The sequence below is a fragment of the Choloepus didactylus genome, chromosome 6 (genome assembly GCF_015220235.1).
Source record: "Choloepus didactylus isolate mChoDid1 chromosome 6, mChoDid1.pri, whole genome shotgun sequence".
Taxonomy (NCBI): domain Eukaryota; kingdom Metazoa; phylum Chordata; class Mammalia; order Pilosa; family Megalonychidae; genus Choloepus; species Choloepus didactylus.
The window spans coordinates 123,962,593-123,983,410 of record NC_051312.1 but is presented as its reverse complement, the minus strand read 5'-3'; the positions used below and the strand labels follow the sequence as shown (position 1 = coordinate 123,983,410).

The following is a 20,818-nucleotide window of genomic DNA, read 5'->3' as shown; positions in this document are numbered from 1 at the left end:
CCGTGTGGCACAAATAGAGTTTCGAGCAAATGGATCGATGACAAAGCTTTTTTTTTTGTGTGTGTGATGATTGCACAACTACGTGATGATATATGACAAAGCTTTTATTGGCAGGGCAGGGTGACCTTGCAGTAGCAGATGATGATGACACTATGCCATGGGGCTAAGGGACCAAATAGATGATGTGGGAATCTCAGAGGGCTTAAAGAACTCAGAAGAAGTAGAGGACTGACAGTCACAGCAGAGAAGAGGCCATGTTGCCTTTACTAAGTGAAAAAATAATAAACCATGAGTTCATCAGCTACAGACACAAGCAGCAGAAAGCAACAGCAAGTCAATCCCCATAAGTGAGAGAGAAACCACTCCACAGCTACCAAGAGCAATATCCCAGGACACTGTCACAACTGTGTGGACATGAACATCCCTTCACAGTTACTAGGAAGTCAAGTGAATTCCCTTACCCTCAATATATCCAGATGCCATTTCAGAAAACAGCAAAAAATGGGGACAGGTGGAATAGGATCAGGAAGAAATAAGAAAGTCTATTTCCTAAAGAGACTGCTTAAACTATTGGATTGGTATAATTATGGATCAGTTTAAGACAAAACAAAATAACTTCATTTTCTCTGCACATCTTGTATTTTGAGTACAGCTGTCACTCTATTACACATTTCAACTCTAATCCATCTGGAATTTGCTCTGGTGTAGCTGTAAAGTAGGATACCCTGATTTTAACCCCAAAGAGTAAAATTTCTCAGCATCTCCTCTTGAATTAATCCATTCCTTTTCCATTCAGTATACTATTTCCTTTATTTTATAAGTTAATCTATACTTACATAGTATGTTTAATTCTGAGTCATTTTCTTCAATTAATCTGCTTGCCATGCTGTTTTATTTTTGTAGATATTTAAACATGTTTTAATATTTGACAAGGCAAGTCCCACCACCACCACCATAGTCTTATTTTTTAGAATATCTCAATCACTCATTTATTTATTCTTTCTGGTAAAACTGAGAATAAATCTATAAAATTCCAAAAATTGTCCTAGTTGGATTTTTAATGAAATTCAATGAATGTGCTATTAATATGGGAAAGATCAACTCTTTAAGTTATTCAGCCTATTATTATTAAAGAATATCATATCTCACATTAAGAAAAAGAAGCCAGACCTAAGAGTACATACTATACAATTTCATTTATATGAAGATACAGAAATAGGCAAAACTAAGCAGTGATGATAGGAAAATCAGCCAGGGTGGTGGTAGGGGATTGGCTGGATGGGAAACATGGTGGAAACTACTGGAGCATACAAATGTCTGGGGTGGAGGTAGGTGATGTGAGGGGGTTGACAGGATGGGAGACATAGGAGAAACTGCTGGAGTAATGGAAATGTTCTGTATCTTAATGATGGTGGTGGCCACACAGATAAAATACACATTTATCAAAACTCACTGAAAATTATACTTTGAAATGTAAAATTTTATTATATGTAAATTACACATCAATAAAAATTTTTAAAAAGAGAAAAGAACATGTTTCTCTCCATTAATTCAAATCTCCTTTTGAAATTCTTAACAAAGGTTCACTCTTTTCTTATAAGTTCTACATAGCTTTTTTTTTTTTTAAAGAAATGCCTTTGTTCTTATGGTTTCTCATTTCATTTTTCCCATTTATATATTATTTATATTTTAATATCTAGAGAAGCTTTTAGTTTTGATTTATTCATCCTTTTCTGCTATTTTATATGTCATCTAACAATAATGAAAATTTTTATGTTTCTACTTATTTCTGTTTTATATTTTATTGCTTTGGCCAGAAATTTCAGATGATATTAAAGAAGAAATAGTACAAGTGGAACAACTTGGTTTTATTGACTATTTCTAAAGTTAAAAGTCATATATTAGTTTTTCACAGGCATTCTTTATCATGTTCAGGTGGTACCCTACACTTGGTTTTAGAATATTTTCTTAAAAGAAGAAATAGGTCTTAGAAAACTTTCCTGGGTTCTAAATAAAATAATCTTAATTTCACAGTACAATGGAATTGAAAGTCTTCAAATTAAATAAATAATATTTCAATCCATTAATTGTAACTTGTTGCTGAGAAAGTTTTATTCTGGTGGAGTCAAAAGAAGACATAATTCAAAGCCAAGTTTGTGCCCAATCAATAGATTAGAATCAATCAGAGCTACCAAGCCACACAGGCATCTTTTTTCAGCAGCTAAGAGAATACCAACAATACAATTTTTAAAATCCAATTAGCTCTTTCTTACAAAAAGTCTGAAGATGTGCACGCCTTCTATTTTAAAAAAAGGCTTGAAGATTTCAAAACCAAGGTTTTCTAAAACTTAAACATTTTATCTTAACAAACCTGGGTTCTTAATATTCTTAGTTGAACTATTCCTTCATTCTCTTCTTCTCTCATCCTTTCTGTAGTGAGCTGCAAGCGTCCAATCAAGTTTATTTTACCCCTTTTCTGAACTTTTGCATTTTTTCTATAAAAAATATTAAATCAAATGACAATATAAATATCAAACCAAAAGAACATATATATTTTATAGCAAAAGGGCTTTTAAAGATCATATTCTATCAATAATATCTGAAAGAAAAGACTGAGAAACATTCTAAAAATTAATAACCAGAACTGTTTAAAGGAAAAGTAACAACCAACATTTAGCTTTATTTAAAATAAACTCTGATTTCCCCCAAAGAGTTTAATAAAGACTATTAACAATATATGAGCGACTACAAAGCTAATACCATTTATATTGCCATAAAAGTGATGAGGTAATTGAAGATATATGGGTTATGATCTAATTAGACCTTAAGAGAAAAAATGCTTTATGAGGATTTAGTATCTTAAGATTAAAAAAGGATATTCACTGTAAAGATGAAAAGCAACATGGTATAAAGTTGGACCCCAAAAATGCATCCATGGAAAATATGGTAAAGTAATCTCTAGAGTTCATTAATATATTAAAAAAACAACTAAATGACATAAAACCAGAGTGATGACAGTAACTATTTACTGATATGTTTTAAATATCATCTATGGAAATTAATTATTTGGCTCAAAACAAAACACTAAAAAAAGCAACCAAGGTATTTTTATTTTAGATGAACCAACATAAACCTTACATTAAACTGAACTCCTGGTTCACAGAGAAGAGGGTACCTTCTGTAAAGTCTTTGGGTGAGTTGACTTGAGGTTCATACAATAAAACTTGTCGTTTGAGCTTTGGGAAAGCTACTAAAGACTGTGAAGAATAGAAAGAGGAACAATTAGTATCTATAAACAGCATAAAATCCTAAGATCAATTCTCTAACATGATCAACACAGGCAAGAAAGGATTATAGATGCAAATTCAAAATTCAAGCTTTTATTTGGTACACTCATGAATATAGCAATGTAAATAAATGTACAGTGGGGGAAGGGAGAATGAGAAGGATGAAAGAATTGGTTATGAGGAAGCAATAACTGCCCTTTTGCAACAAGAAGCCCAGAAATTAGGACTGTCCATATATGACCACAACAAACACCACTTGCCAGTTACATACCAGTTTTTTGCTCCCTAGGTAATAATTTATTTTGGAACTTCCAAGGGGTCCATAGAGTAGGGTAAAATGTAGTTATAGCCAGGAGACTAATAAGCATATTGAACAAGTCCTCAAAAGGATTAAAGTTTTCCAATTCTTAAATTTGGGGTCATCATAAAGTCTTTGAACACATACTCAGTATAAAAACTAAGTACACATCTCTCCTCACCCTCCACACAGGAAATGTTTAGGTACCAATTCCATCTTTCTCTCTCTCTCTCTTGCTTTTCTTTTTTGCCTCTCTCCCATCTTGGTAAGCCTGCAAATCTTCAATTTCTTTTCTCTTGTAAATACCTCAGTTAAAAACCATTTTTGTTAAAAACCATTTTGAGAGTGTTATAAATTTATAAATTTATTACAAGTCAATCATATATTTCCTGCTAGGTGACACGATACAATACTCAAAACAAAAGACATAAAACACAAACAAACCCATAAAGTCCGTCTAAGCTCAGCATCAGGGAGTTCAGTTGCAAGTTTTAGATTTTCAAAGCTGATTTTCTCTCTGGGTCTTTGGTTCCATGCAAACAACACAGCCAACTGAAACGTTGTTACCTCCAAATCATATTGACCTACTTCATTTTTAAATGTTATCTATAACAGATAAAAGAAATTTAAAAAAAAAAATAAGAATCTCTTCATAATGATTAACATCTGTTTAATATCATATCTATTAGATGAGATTATTTGTGAAAAAGACTGCTAGTGGTCTTCCAGTATCCATTTTTTTCCTTTCTTACAAAGTAACAGAAATTTTAGCAGACCTTAATGACTGCCCAGAAAAAAGGCTCCTGTCCCTGTTTATGCTAGAACAAAATGTGGCCATGTGAGTCAGTTCTGGAAAATAAGATGCAAGTTGGAATTGATGGGGAAGAAACTTCTAGAAGTTGCCCTTAAAGAAGGTATGCCCATTCCTTTTCCCTCCTATTGGCGGGAATACAGACATAGTAGGAATTCTGCATATTGGATTATGCAGACATGGGCAACACCTTAGAAACGGTGGTGCAACAAAGAGACTATGCCCCTGACAATCATGAAACGGATCTACTATACTGGCTCAAACTTTTACGTGTGATAGAGACAAAGATATCTATTATGTTTAAACTACTCATATTTGGTCTCCTGCTACTTTCAACCAAACCAATATCCAAACTAATACACCATCTACTTACAATTCCATTTGACATGAGATGGTGCCAATGTAATTTTCTACCACTGTGATTTTTTTTGTAGAATTCTTCTACTTCAGGTATCAGATCCTCCAATTCAGTGGGAAGTGAAACAAATACTTTCTCAGAACTTCTTGACCAGGCACCAGCATTCAGAATTTTTATATTCACTGAGTCAGCTATGAGGGAAAAATATGAGAAATATCAAAACTAAAGTAAATAATCATGATAAAGGATAAAATTCCAAACAAATAACATGGGGTACCGACGAAAATAAAGATGAAAAAAAATCTTCCTTTTGTTTCAAACCAAGGATCAGCAAACCTAACATTCTGCATTGATAGCTTCCTCCAAGGAATCTGGGCTTCATAACACGTTTGAATCTATTACTGCTAACATTTTAATTTATTTGAAAACAAAGATTTTATTTTTAAAAATAATTTTAAAATATACACACACACATAATTATAAAATAATACCTGGTAAAGCCAACTTGTTATTTTTGTGCATTTCCTTAAAAGCTTGGTTCAAATCTTCAGATACTTTTATGTCTTGAAACATTCTAGCAAGCTTGTTTACATAATCTGCTGGCATACCAACCTCCTACAAAATCCAAAAACAGAAAAGGTAATACAATACAAACTAACATGCTATTAGGAAAAATTTAATGGAAAAAAACTGTTTTAGATGCTTTAACATAAAGTTCTTCCTCTCTCCCTTACTTATTAGAATGTAATTAGCTTAACAACTAATAATTTTGATTATTAAAAACTAAATAGGATAGTACAGGCAGTCCCTTGTTTTACACAAATCTAATATGCACAAATCTAAGTTACCACAGTTTAGTTAAATAACACCAGTCCCCCAACAACCCAGCTCAAATTTCAGTTACCAATGTTTACGGTTAAATGCGACTGCTTAAAGCACAAAGTTCACTGCTAGCTCCTCAGTCCACAAATCACAACAGAAGCACATCATGGTCAGTGGCCAATCACATCATTTCTTTCAAAATCTGTTAATCATCTTTTCTTCAGTTCACACAGAAAGCAAACTGTGTAGTGATGTTGCATCCTAATCTCTCACTAATAAACCCACAAACATAATCAAAAGAGGTAATTAGCCAACAAAGATGATGAAAGCGTACCAAGGAAATGAAAAGTACTAATGCTGGAAATGAAAACAGAATCAAAAACAAATGGAAATGCAGGGAGGCGGGGCAAGATGGCAGACTGGTGAGCTGTATGTTTTAGTTACTCCTCCAGGAAAGTAGGTAAAAAGCCAGGAACTGCGTGGACTGGACACCACAGAGCAATCTGTCTTTGGGCATACTTCATACAACACTCATGAAAACGTGGAACTGCTGAGATCAGCGAAATCTGTAAGTTTTTGCGGCCAGGGGACCCGCGCCCCTCCCTGCCAGGCTCAGTCCCGGGGGAGGAGGGGCTGTCAGCTCCAGGAAGGAGAAGGGAGAATTGCAGTGGCTGCTCTCATCGGAAACTCATTCTACTGATTCAAACTCCAACCATAGATAGACTGAGGCCAGACACCAGAGACTCTGAGAGCAGCCAGCCCAGCAGAGAGGAGACGGGCATAGAAGGAAAACAACACGAGAAGCTCCAAAGTAAAAGCAGAGGATTTTTGGAGTTCTGGTGAACACAGAAAGGGGAAGGGCGGAGATCAGGCCTTGAGGCGCATATGCAAATCCCGAAGCAAGGCTGATCTCTCTGCCCAGGGCACCTTTCCTTAATGGCCCTGGTTGCTTTGTCTATTAGCATTTCAATAACCCATTAGATCTCTGAGGAGGGCCGTTTTTTTTTTTTTTTTTTTTTTTTTTTTTTTTTTTTTTTTAAATCCTTTTTGCTTTTTCTAAAACAATTACTCTAAGAAGCTCAATACAGAAAGCTTCAAAGAATTGAAATTTGGGCACGTCAAGTCAAGAGCAGAACTAAGAGAGCTCTGAGACAAAAGGCAATAATCCAGTGGCTGAGAAAATTCACTAAACAACACAACTTCCCAAGAAAAGGGGGGTGTCCGCTCACAGCCACCTTCCTGGTGGACAGGAAACACTCCTGCCCATCGCCAGCCCCATAGCCCAGAGCTGCCCCAGACAACCCAGTGTGACGGAAGTACTTCAAATAACAGGCACACACCACAAAACTGGGCGTGGACATTAGCCTTCCCTGCAACCTCAGCTGAATGTCCCAGAGCTGGGAAGGGGGAGCAGTGTGAATTAACAGAGCCCCATTCAGCCATCATTGGAGCAGACTGGGAGCCTCCCAACACAGCCCAGCAGCCCAGAACTGCCCTGGGGGGACGGCACTCACCTGTGACATAGCACAGTCATCCCTCAACAGAGGACCCGGGGTGCACAGCCTGGAAGAGGGGCCCACTTGCAAGTCTCAGGAGCCATACGCCAATACCAAAGACTTGTGGGTCAGTGGCAGAGACAAACTGTGGCAGGACTGAACTGAAGGATTAGACTATTGCAGTAGCTTTAAAACTCTAGGATCATCAGGGAGATTTGATTGTTAGGGCCACCCCCCCTCCCCGACTGCCCAGAAACACGCCCCACATACAGGGCAGGCAACACCAACTACACACGCAAGCTTGGGACACCAATTGGGCCCCACAAGACTCACTCCCCCACTCACCAAAAAGGCTAAGCAGGGGAGATCTGGCTTGTGGAGAACAGGTGGCTCGTGGACGCCACCTGCTGGTTAGTTAGAGAAAGTGTACTCCACGAAGCTCTAGATCTGATAAATTAGAGATAAGGACTTCAACTGGTCTACAAACCCTAAAAGAACCCTATCAAGGACAGCAAATGCCACGAGGCCAAAAACAACAGAAAATTATAAAGCATATGAAAAAACCAGACGATATGGATAACCCAAGCCCAAGCACCCAAATCAAAAGACCAGAAGAGACACACCTAGAGCAGCTACTCAAAGAACTAAAGATGAACAATGAGACCCTAGTACGGGATATGAAGGAAATCAAGAAGACCCTAGAAGAGCATAAAGAAGACATTGCAAGACTAAATAAAAAAATGGATGATCTTATGGAAATTAAAGAAACTGTTGACCAAATTAAAAAGATTCTGGACACTCATAGTACAAGACTAGAGGAAGTTGAACAACGAATCAGTGACCTGGAAGATGACAGAATGGAAAATGAAAGCATAAAAGAAAGAATGGGGAAAAAAATTGAAAAACTCGAAATGGACCTCAGGGATATGATAGATAATATGAAGCGTCCGAATATAAGACTCATTGGTGTCCCAGAAGGGGAAGAAAAGGGTAAAGGTCTAGGAAGAGTATTCAAAGAAATTGTTGGGGAAAACTTCCCAAATCTTCTAAACAACATAAATACACAAATCATAAATGCTCAGCGAACTCCAAATAGAATAAATCCAAAAAAACCCACTCCGAGACATATACTGATCACACTGTCAAACATAGAAGAGAAGGAGCAAGTTCTGAAAGCAGCAAGAGAAAAGCAATTCACCACATACAAAGGAAACAGCATAAGACTAAGTAGTGACTACTCAGCAGCCACCATGGAGGCGAGAAGGCAATGGCACGATATATTTAAAATTCTGAGAGAGAGGAATTTCCAGCCAAGAATACTTTATCCAGCAAAGCTCTCCTTCAAATTTGAGGGAGAGCTTAAATTTTTCACAGACAAAGAAATGCTGAGAGAATTTGCTAACAAGAGACCTGCCCTACTGGAGATACTAAAGGGAGCCCTACAGACAGAGAAACAAAGACAGGACAGAGAGACTTGGAGAAAGGTTCAGTACTAAAGAGATTCGGTATGGGTACAATAAAGGATATTAATAGAGAGAGGGAAAAATATGGCAAACATAATCCAAAGGATAAGATGGCCGATTCAAGAAATGCCTTCACGGTTTTAACGTTGAATGTAAATGGATTAAACTCCCCAATTAAAAGATATAGATTCGCAGAATGGATCAAAAAAATGAACCATCAATATGTTGCATACAAGAGACTCATCTTAGACACAGGGACACAAAGAAATTGAAAGTGAAAGGATGGAAAAAAATATTTCATGCAAGCTACAGCCAAAAGAAAGCAGGTGTAGCAATATTAATCTCAGATAAAATAGACTTCAAATGCAGGGATGTTTTGAGAGACAAAGAAGGCCACTACATACTAATAAAAGGGGCAATTCAGCAAGAAGAAATAACAATCGTAAATGTCTATGCACCCAATCAAGGTGCCACAAAATACATGAGAGAAACATTGGCAAAACTAAAGGAAGCAATTGATGTTTCCACAATAATTGTGGGAGACTTCAACACATCACTCTCTCCTATAGATAGATCAACCAGACAGAAGACCAATAAGGAAATTGAAAACCTAAACAATCTGATAAATGAATTAGATTTAACAGACATCTACAGGACATTACATCCCAAATCACCAGGATACACATACTTTTCTAGTGCTCACGGAACTTTCTCCAGAATAGATCATATGCTGGGACATAAAACAAGCCTCAATAAATTTAAAAAGATTGAAATTATTCAAAGCACATTCTCTGACCACAATGGAATACAATTAGAAGTCAATAACCATCAGAGACTTAGAAAATTCACAAATACCTGGAGGTTAAACAACACACTCCTAAACAATCAGTGGGTTAAAGAAGAAATAGCAAGAGAAATTGCTAAATATATAGAGACGAATGAAAATGAGAACACAACATACCAAAACCTATGGGATGCAGCAAAAGCAGTGCTAAGGGGGAAATTTATAGCACTAAACGCATATATTAAAAAGGAAGAAAGAGCCAAAATCAAAGAACTAATGGATCAACTGAAGAAGCTAGAAAATGAACAGCAAACCAATCCTAAACCAAGTAGAAGAAAAGAAATAACAAGGATTAAAGCAGAAATAAATGACATAGAGAACAAAAAAAACAATAGAAAGGATAAATATCACCAAAAGTTGGTTCTTTGAGAAGATCAACAAGATTGACAAGCCCCTAGCTAGACTGACAAAATCAAAAAGAGAGAAGACCCCTATAAACAAAATAATGAATGAAAAAGGTGACATAACTGCAGATCCTGAAGAAATTAAAAAAATTATAAGAGGATATTATGAACAACTGTATGGCAACAAACTGGATAATGTAGAAGAAATGGACAATTTCCTGGAAACATATGAACAACCTAGACTGACCAGAGAAGAAATAGAAGACCTCAACCAACCCATCACAAGCAAAGAGATCCAATCAGTCATCAAAAATCTTCCCACAAATAAATGCCCAGGGCCAGATGGCTTCACAGGGGAATTCTACCAAACTTTCCAGAAAGAACTGACACCAATCTTACTCAAACTCTTTCAAAACATTGAAAAAAATGGAACACTACCTAACTCATTTTATGAAGCTAACATCAATCTAATACCAAAACCAGGCAAAGATGCTACAAAAAAGGAAAACTACCGGCCAATCTCCCTAATGAATATAGATGCAAAAATCCTCAACAAAATACTTGCAAATCGAATCCAAAGACACATTAAAAAAATCATACACCATGACCAAGTGGGGTTCATTCCAGGCATGCAAGGATGGTTCAACATCAGAAAAACAATCAATGTATTACAACACATTAAAAACTCGAAAGGGAAAAATCAATTGATCATCTCAATAGATGCTGAAAAAGCATTTGACAAAATCCAACATCCCTTTTTGATAAAAACACTTCAAAAGGTAGGAATTGAAGGAAACTTCCTCAACATGATAAAGAGCATATATGAAAAACCCACAGCCAGCATAGTACTCAATGGTGAGAGACTGAAAGCCTTCCCTCTAAGATCAGGAACAAGACAAGGATGCCCGCTGTCACCACTGTTATTCAACATTGTGCTGGAAGTGCTAGCCAGGGCAATCCGGCAAGACAAAGAAATAAAAGGCATCCAAATTGGAAAAGAAGAAGTAAAACTGTCATTGTTTGCAGATGATATGATCTTATATCTAGAAAACCCTGAGAAATCAACGATACACCTACTAGAGCTAATAAACAAATTTAGCAAAGTAGCGGGATACAAGATTAATGCACATAAGTCAGTAATGTTTCTATATGCTAGAAATGAACAAACTGAAGAGACACTCAAGAAAAAGATACCATTTTCAATAGCAACTAAAAAAATCAAGTACCTAGGAATCAACTTAACCAAAGATGTAAAAGACCTATACAAAGAAAACTACATAACTCTACTAAAAGAAATAGAAGGGGACCTTAAAAGATGGAAAAATATTCCATGTTCATGGATAGGAAGGCTAAATGTCATTAAGATGTCAATTCTACCCAAACTCATCTACAGATTCAATGCAATCCCAATCAAAATTCCAACAACCTACTTTGCAGACTTGGAAAAGCTAGTTATCAAATTTATTTGGAAAGGGAAGATGCCTCGAATTGCTAAAGACACTCTAAAAAAGAAAAACGAAGTGGGAGGACTTACACTCCCTGACTTTGAAGCTTATTATAAAGCCACAGTTGCCAAGACAGCATGGTACTGGCACAAAGATAGACATATAGATCAATGGAATCGAATTGAGAATTCAGAGATAGACCCTCAGATCTATGGCCGACTGATCTTTGATAAGGCCCCCAAAGTCACCGAACTGAGCCATAATGGTCTTTTCAACAAATGGGGCTGGGAGAGTTGGATATCCATATCCAAAAGAATGAAAGAGGACCCCTACCTCACCCCCTACACAAAAATTAACTCAAAATGGACCAAAGATCTCAATATAAAAGAAAGTACCATAAAACTCCTAGAAGATAATGTAGGAAAACATCTTCAAGACCTTGTATTAGGAGGCCACTTCCTAGACTTTACACCCAAAGCACAAGCAACAAAAGAGAAAATAGATAAATGGGAACTCCTCAAGCTTAGAAGTTTCTGCACCTCAAAGGAATTTCTCAAAAAGGTAAAGAGGCAGCCAACTCAATGGGAAAAAATTTTTGGAAACCATGTATCTGACAAAAGACTGATATCTTGCATATACAAAGAAATCCTACAACTCAATGACAATAGTACAGACAGCCCAATTATAAAATGGGCAAAAGATATGAAAAGACAGTTCTCTGAAGAGGAAATACAAATGACCAAGAAACACATGAAAAAATGTTCAGCTTCACTAGCTATTAGAGAGATGCAAATTAAGACCACAATGAGATACCATCTAACACCGGTTAGAATGGCTGCCATTAAACAAACAGGAAACTACAAATGCTGGAGGGGATGTGGAGAAATTGGAACTCTTATTCATTGTTGGTGGGACTGTATAATGGTTCAGCCACTCTGGAAGTCAGTCTGGCAGTTCCTTAGAAAACTAGATATAGAGCTACCATTCGATCCAGCGATTGCACTCCTCGGTATATACCCGGAAGATCGGAAAGCAGTGACACGAACAGATATCTGCACGCCAATGTTCATAGCAGCATTATTCACAATTGCCAAGAGATGGAAACAACCCAAATGTCCTTCAACAGATGAGTGGATAAATAAAATGTGGTATATACACACGATGGAATACTACGCGGCAGTAAGAAGGAACGATCTGGTGAAACATATGACAACATGGATGAACCTTGAAGACATAATGCTGAGCGAAATAAGCCAGGCACAAAAAGAGAAATATTATATGCTACCACTAATGTGAACTTTGAAAATGTAAAACAAATGGTTTATAATGTAGAATGTAGGGGAACTAGCAGTAGAGAGCAATTAAGGAAGGGGGAACAATAATCCAGGAAGAACAGATAAGCTATTTAACGTTCTGGGGATGCCCAGAAATGACTATGGTCTGTTAATTTCTGATGGTTGTAGTAGGAACAAGTTCACTGAAATGTTGCTATATTATGTAACTTTCTTGGGGTAAAGTAGGAACATGTTGGAAGTTAAGCAGTTATCTTAGGTTAGTTGTCTTTTTCTTACTCCCTTGCTATGGTCTCTTTGAAATGCTCTTTTATTGTATGTTTGTTTTCTTTTTAACTTTTTTTTCATACAGGTGATTTGAAAAAAGAAGGGAAAGTTAAAAAAAAAAAAAAAAAAAAAAAAAAAGATGTAGTGCCCCCTTGAGGAGCCTGTGGAGAATGCAGGGGTATTCGCCTACCCCACCTCCATGGTTGCTAACATGACCACAGACATAGGGGACGGGTGGTTTGATGGGTTGAGCCCTCTACCATAAGTTTTACCCTTGGGAAGACGGTTGCTGCAAAGGAGAGGCTAGGCCTCCCTGTATTTGTGCCTAAGAATCTCCTCCTGAATGCCTCTTTGTTGCTCAGATGTGGCCCTCTCTCTCTGGCTAAGCCAACTTGAAAGGTGAAATCACTGCCCTCCCCCCTACGTGGGATCAGACACCCAGGGAAGTGAATCTCCCTGGCAACGTGGAATATGACTCCCAGGGAGGAATGTAGACCTGGCACCGTGGGACGGAGAACATCTTCTTGACCAAAAGGGGGATGTGAAAGGAAATGAAATAAGCTTCAGTGGCAGAGAGATTCCAAAAGGAGCCGAGAGGTCACTCTGGTGGGCACTCTTATGCACACTTTAGACAACCCTTTTTAGGTTCTAAAGAATTGGGGTAGCTGGTGGTGGATACCTGAAACTATCAAACTACAACCCAGAACCCATGAATCTCGAAGACAGTTGTATAAAAATGTAGCTTATGAGGGGTGACAATGGGATTGGGAAAGCCATAAGGACCAAACACCACTTTGTCTAGTTTATGGATGGATGTGTAGAAAAGTAGGGGAAGGAAACAAACAGACAAAGGTACCCAGTGTTCTTTTTTACTTCAATTGCTCTTTTTCACTCTAATTATTATTCTTGTTATTTTTGTGTGTGTGCTAATGAAGGTGTCAGGGATTGATTTAGGTGATGAATGTACAACTATGTAATGGTACTGGAAACAATCGAAAGTACAATTTGTTTTGTATGACTGCGTGGTATGTGAATATATCTCAATAAAATGATGATTAAAAAAAAAAAAAAAAAAAAAAAAAAAACAAATGGAGTTATAGAAGGAACAGCAGACTGTGTGTGTAATGTTGATACTGCTGCCAATAAAGACACTAAATATGAGCCAGAGGAATTTAATGAAAGCAAGTATTGGTATAAATGAGAAAAATGGCAGTGACAAAAAGGGTGAAGAAACCTCAGAGCAGGCAACATCAGCAAAAGCTTTTACGTTAGAAAAACTCTCAGTAACTCACAACATTGAAAGCCCGAAAGGTAAAATGTTAGAAGCCAATCCAAACTTTGAGGGAGTATAACAACTCCCCAAGGCACAGCAAAAGATGCTCACTATGCATGGTTACGGTACATGACAAGAAGTGGGCAAGCACTGCTCAAACTATTCTTTTTACTTTTTTTTAAATAACAGGTGTATTCATACATAATTCCCCTACCATTAAATTCACCATTTTAAAATATACAATTAAGTGTATTTAAGATATTAACAGAGTTGTGTATCCATCATTGCTATCAAATTATGTAACATTTTCATCACCCCAAAAAGAAAGACTGTACCCAGTAGCAATAACACTCCATTTCCCAACTTTTCCCCCAGCTCCTGGCAACCATTAATCTAACCTTCTATCTCTATAGATTTCCCTATTCTGGACATTTCATATAAGTAGAATCAAACAATATGTGGTGTTTCTTGACTGCCTTCTTTCTCTTATTATAAAGGATCATGTAGCATGATTCACTACCTCATCCTTTTTTATGGCTGAATAATATTCCATTGTACAAATATACTATATTTTGTTTATCCATTTCAGCTGATGGACATTTTGGGGTTTTTTCCCCCCAATTTTTGGCCGTTATGAATAATGACACTATAAACACTGGTGTAAAAGTTTTTCACTTCTCTTCAGTACATACCAAGGAGAATAACTGCTGAATCATAAAACAGCTGTATATTTAACATTTTGAGGACAGGACAAATAGTTTCCAAAGTAGCTGCACCATTTTATAATCTCACCAGCAACGTATGGGAGTTCCACCATACCAATGCTTGATATTATCTGTTTGGTTAATCATTGTTTTTTAAATTTTAGGCATCCTAGTGAGAGTGAAGGAGTATCCCATTTTGGTTTTCATTCGCATTTCCGTAATGACAAAAGGTGCTGAGCATCTTTTCAGTGTAAATTGACCATTTGTGTATATTCTTTGAAGAAATATCTATTCAAATCCTTTGCCCATTTATTTAAAATTGGGTTATCTTTTTACTGTTGAGTTGTAACAGTTCTTTATATATTCTGGATACAAATCCTTTATCATATATATAATATGCAAATATTTTCACAAACTATTCTTGATAACTTTTTACAAAGAAATAAAATAATTCTCAAAGTTTCTTACGTTTAAAACTATGTTTTAAATTCCAGTGTACTAAATAAAGGTTAATTTTACTACATTTTTTGTTTTCCTATATATTTATAACGACCAGTAAGTTTTCAATTCTTGGAAAATTTTTAAAGTCACAGATCACTATTCTTCCCATTGACTGTTCACTGTTTTTCCCATTGATTGTTAATAATAAGATCACTCGGCACAATTTCAGTTTGCAGAGTAATTTTTAGCCTACATTATTGTGCAAAGCAGGGGCTATCTATAATTTGAACTCCAAGTGTACACACACATATACATATACATATACATAAGAAATGAAGGGCATATTCATTTTAATAAAAGTCCAATTCCATTAACATTAAAAGAGGAGACAAACATTTTGATATGGGAATTTAGTTATATTTAGCATTGATTAAATATAATCAAACCATATAATATAATAAAAACATCATGTATAGTTTCTTTTTGCTATACAGAAGAATTTATTGTTATTATTTGTTTACAAACATCTCTATAGTTAAGCATTTAGTACTGAAAACACCTAAGAAATGAAATTATTTGTCCTAAAGCCTATTTCATAAGGTCAGTTCCAAGTAGAGTAGCAATACAAATGAGAGTAAGACAACAGAAATAAAATAAGAGCATTGGTGCTTTCCTAAAAGTTTCATTAAGAAATTGTACTTTATTAGGTAGCACTTTATTTTATATAATTGATGCTATATTTTTATAAAATGCTCCTTATCTCTTCAACATCAAGAATTTCACCAAAATGTGTTACTTAAGGATATATATGAACCATGTGCTATATTAGCAAACCAAATATTAAAAAAACAAAGTTAACTTACTCTTAGCCACTCTACCATATTTTCTTCAATTTCACTATCTGCAGAAATGTCTAAAATAAGTCGTCGCGTCAAATGAGCTTTGTGATATCTCATAAAAACATCTTTGTTTTGTACATATTTAAGCACCAACAGCTGCATGAAAAACAAAGCCAACTTTAAATTCTTATATACTTTTAAACATCTTTCTAATTTAGATCTTTTAACATCCCTCAATTGTCAAAATTCTGAAATTTATATAAACATATGAAGATAGAGGTGGACTAAATTCCCCGTCTCTGAAAAATAATCAGTCCTGAAAGAGATACTGATATACTATTTAAAAAGTGAGCCAATCTGAGACTGCAACCAAATTGCCTTTTAATTCCCACATATACATAAATATTTTTTTCAGATTTTTTAAATAAAATATGACAATATTTTTCATGAAAAATCAATAATACTTCCCCAATTTTCTCTCCTAAATATCTTCTTCACTTCTTTCTGGCACTAATCTTCCCTCTAGGCCTGTCTGTCTGTCTGTCTATCCTTTCCCTAATCTTTACATCTTACATTTTTCCTGTCTGTATTTCTTGGCTTCTATCATTATACTAATAATGGGGAGACCAAAATGAGAAGGAAAGGAACTAACCCTTTATCTACATTCATTAGTCCTTGACTATCTATCTTGGACTTTCAAAAAAGGGAAGGAGTGACAAACCATAGCTCCTAACACCACTGGCTCCACTTCCCTTGTATTTGTCCTTTAATAGGAGCTAGAATTCAAATACCCAAAAAGAATCAAGAACGGAGAAAAATTAAACGGCATTTTCTCTTTCAGGTGGCTATAGATTACAAACCATGAAGAAAAATGACTGTCTTACAGAGGACTTGCATTGTAAAAGGTCATCAGTTACTAATAGATAAACATTTTTGCATTGATGCTATCACAGAAAGTCTTATAAGCAAAAAACAAATTCATTAAAAATTTTGAAATATAAAATATTTTTGTACCACTTCCTTAAGCTTTGCTTCAATTTCTTCAGAAGTTAGTTTTTTGCTTAATGGTGTTTTTCTTAGCAACATGTCACAGTAATTGGCAAGCAGCTCAGGGCATTTTGATTCAGGTTGTGTTTTTAATCCCACCCTGAAAACAAATTAAAAGCAATGTATGAAAAATGACTGTTACCTGCAAATATTTTTTTCTAACACCCACCTTTCACAAACTAATTTCTTATATTGTATATAATCCAATGTTCAGTATTGGGACTAGGGTGAGGAAAGCAAGGCACCAAAGGCACAAAATTTAAGGAGGCACTCACTCTCTGGTTCCAATAAGTATGACAACTCTAAGGATCCTGAGAGTGAGTACCTCCTTGCCTCAACATAGTCCTGGCCCCGATAGCAATCTATAAAATATTTTATTAAGGTATCTACTAAAACACTTTTGAAAAACCACAACAATCCTTGCATATTTATAAATTAACATTTAAAACTTTTCATTATTAACATGTTAAAATAAAACTGTTACTTCACTCTCTGAAATATATCCAATGTTACCTAAATTCCATAGTGATGAGGTATTTACCATCATCCATTTTAAAAAATTGTAAACAAACTCTTCTTAAACAATGAAGACTTTGTATCTCTATTTCACTGTCCCTACAAAATTTTAAACCAGTTTAATATATTTTTATGTGTGAAAGACTTGCATTTATTTTTTATCCTACTTCTTTTAACATATATAAGTAAATTTAAACTCAATATTTTAAAAGTTCTTATGCATGTAAAATCTAAGGGTAATTTTCCTAGGATTGAGTTAACCAAATTATTATCAGTATACAACTTATCACAACATAATTTTAATACTGCATGTGTAAACATGTGTATATAAATACATACTTAATATATATGCACATATAAAACTTTACTGGGCATGTGAACTCTTAATAAAGTAGATGAAACTCTTCTCTCTACCAATCATGTATCCAGGCATCGGCATTAATTCTACTTCTACTTTTTATTTTTATAAATTTGTATCTTATTCACATAAACGAGCAGATGGGAATAAAAGATGTTTTCATTATCTCTTTGAACACCTCTGAGCTCAATTCTTTGAGCACCTCCTGAGTCATGTGCTAAAAAAATAGTGATCTAACATTAAAAAAATTGTTTTTAATAAATGCATCAACTGAAAAGCCAGTTAAGTCAGTCATCAACTATATTAAAAGCAAAGAATTGGAAACCATTTAACTAGCAAAGGGATCCAATAGCTAGTCATTAGAGATTCATTTTCTGTACATCAATACCAATTGTTGTGCATTCAATCATATTCCCCCACAAAGACGTGTTCAAATCCTAACCCTTAGTCCTATGGAAATGAAGCTATTTGTAAATAAGATCTTTGAATGTGTTATTAGTTACACTGAGTCAGGGGGTGCGGATGTGAATTCATTTGTAAATAGAACCTCTGAAGACCTTTTCAGATAAGGTGTGGCCAACTCAGTAAGGGTGGGCCTTAATCCAATATAGCTGAAGTCCTTATAAGCAAAGGAAAATGAACAAGAAAAAAGAAACCAGAGGAGATGAAAAGAGGAAGACTGCAATGAAATGAAGGCAGAGACTGACCCACCATTAGAATGCTATAGATATTGGAGAAAATATGGCCAATAGATGTTAGACTTCTAGCCTCCAAATCTGTAAGACAATAAATTCCTGTTGTTTAAGAAAACCAATTGTGTTTTTTGTCATAACCCTGGCAAATTGAGACAGCAATATTTCAAAATGTTGCTTTCTTAGGCAACATAAAGGATTTCCTATTCTGAGGAAATGCAACACAGTAAGAATTAAGAAAGAATGCCTTTCATAGGATCGACTGACCAAAAGTGAGAAGAGAAATGAAACAAAGTTTCAGTGGCTAAGAAATTTCAAATGGAATTGAGAGGTCATTTTGGAGGTAACTCTTATGCATTACATAGATATCCTTTTTTAGTTTTTAATTTATTAGAATAGCTAGAAGGAACTATCTGAAAAGGTTGAACCGCAAGCCAGTATCCTTGATTCTTGAAGACGATCATATATTTAGCTTACATGGTATGAATGTATGATTGTGAAAACCTTATGGCCCACACTCCCTTTATCCAGTGTATGGACAAATGAGTAAAAAAATGGGGACAAAAAGTAAATGAATAATGGGGGGGAGGGGTATGGGATGTTTTGGGTGTTCTTTTCTACTTTTCTTTTTATTCTTTTTATTTTTTGGAGTAATGAAGATGTTCAAAAATTGTGGTGATGAATGCACAACTATATGATGATACTGTGAACAACTGTTGTACACTTTGGATGACCGTATGGTATGTGAAAATATTTCAATTCTGAAAGAGGTGGAGAGGAGAAATTGCATGACACTTCCATCACCAGGCCCAATATGGAAGTTGAAGATCTCTAAATTAATTTCCTGAAAAGTATCCAAGCTGCTCTCTCTCTAGCTAAGCCAACTTGGCAGGTGAAATCACTGCCCTCCCCTCTACGTGGGATCTGACACCCAGGGGAGTAAATCTTCCTGGTAACATGGAATATGACTCCTGGGGAGGAATGTAGACCTGCCATCATGGGATGGAGAACATCTTCTTGACCAAAAGGGGGATGTGAAAGGAAATTAAATAAGCTTCAGTGGCTGAGAGATTCCAAAAGGAGCTGAGAGGTCACTCTGGTGGGCACTCTTACGCACAATATAGACAACCCTTTTTATGTTCTAATGAATTGGAATAACTAGCAGTAAATACCTGAAACTATCAAACTACAACCCAGAAACCCTGAATCTTGAAAACGATTGCATAAAAATGTAGCTTATGAGGGGTGACAATGGGATTGGGCAAGCCATATGGACCACACTCTCCTTTGTCCAGTGTATGGATGGATGAGTAGGAAAAGGGGTCGTGGAAAAAAAAAAGGCACCCAGTGTTCCTTTTTACTTTAATTGTTCTTTTTCACTTTAATTTTTCTTATTATTTTTGTGTGTGTGGTAATGATAATGTTCAAAAATTAATTTTGGTGATGAATGCACAACTATATAATGGTACTGTGAACAACTGATTGTACACTTTGCATGACTGCATGGTATATGAATATACCTCAATAAAATTGAATTTAAAAAAAAAAGTATCCAGGCTGGCATGGTCTGGGAAAGATTTTTCTATATCCCCTGAGGGAGATACACCAATCTGAAAACCACTAACTTCAAAAGAATCTCTTCTTCCCTTCTCTTCCAACCTCTTTTCATTGCCAATACCTAGTCCATGTTTGAACTACAGTAACAACCTTATTGTTGCATCTCTCTTTGTCCAACTCAACCGGTTGAGAGGTCAGCTGTCAATTTTTTACTATTGTTTCTTTGAAGGCAGTGTGTCATTTTTTTCCCTTCTGGATGTTCAAATATTTTTTTTTACTTTCAGTTTGTGGCTGTTTTACTATGATGTACCTAAGAATGGTTTATCTTATATTTATCATGCAGAGATGCTTGAATCTGCAAGTTGATATCATTAATATAGGAGAAATTTGGTCAATAACTCTTCAATATTGCTTATATCCTCTTTTCTATTCTCTATGGATACCAATTACAAATCAGTAATCTTTTTTTTAAACAGCTTTATTGAGATATAATTAACTTACCATACAAGTCAGCTGATTAAAGTGTGCAATTCAGTATTTTCACAGGATTGTACAATCATCACTATAATCAGATTTTAGAATATTTTTGACATCCCTAAAAGAAACCCTGCACCCATTACCATTCACTTCCAACTCTCCAGCTATCCCCACTCCCAGCCTCTGG

General features: G+C 35.7%; 1 protein-coding gene across 1 annotated transcript in view; it reads right to left on the bottom strand.

Moving 5' to 3' along the window:
* The window catches only part of CUL5 (cullin 5), a 163,341-nt gene that overhangs the window by 4,816 nt on the left and 137,707 nt on the right, over positions 1-20,818 (bottom strand). The window contains exons 12-18 of the mRNA XM_037841325.1: positions 16,999-17,131; positions 16,009-16,140; positions 5,246-5,369; positions 4,770-4,945; positions 4,030-4,191; positions 3,139-3,257; positions 2,372-2,495 (exon numbers count right to left, since the gene is read on the bottom strand). Of these exons, the coding sequence (XP_037697253.1) occupies positions 2,372-2,495; positions 3,139-3,257; positions 4,030-4,191; positions 4,770-4,945; positions 5,246-5,369; positions 16,009-16,140; positions 16,999-17,131 (970 nt within the window). The remainder of the gene's footprint in view (positions 1-2,371; positions 2,496-3,138; positions 3,258-4,029; positions 4,192-4,769; positions 4,946-5,245; positions 5,370-16,008; positions 16,141-16,998; positions 17,132-20,818) is intronic.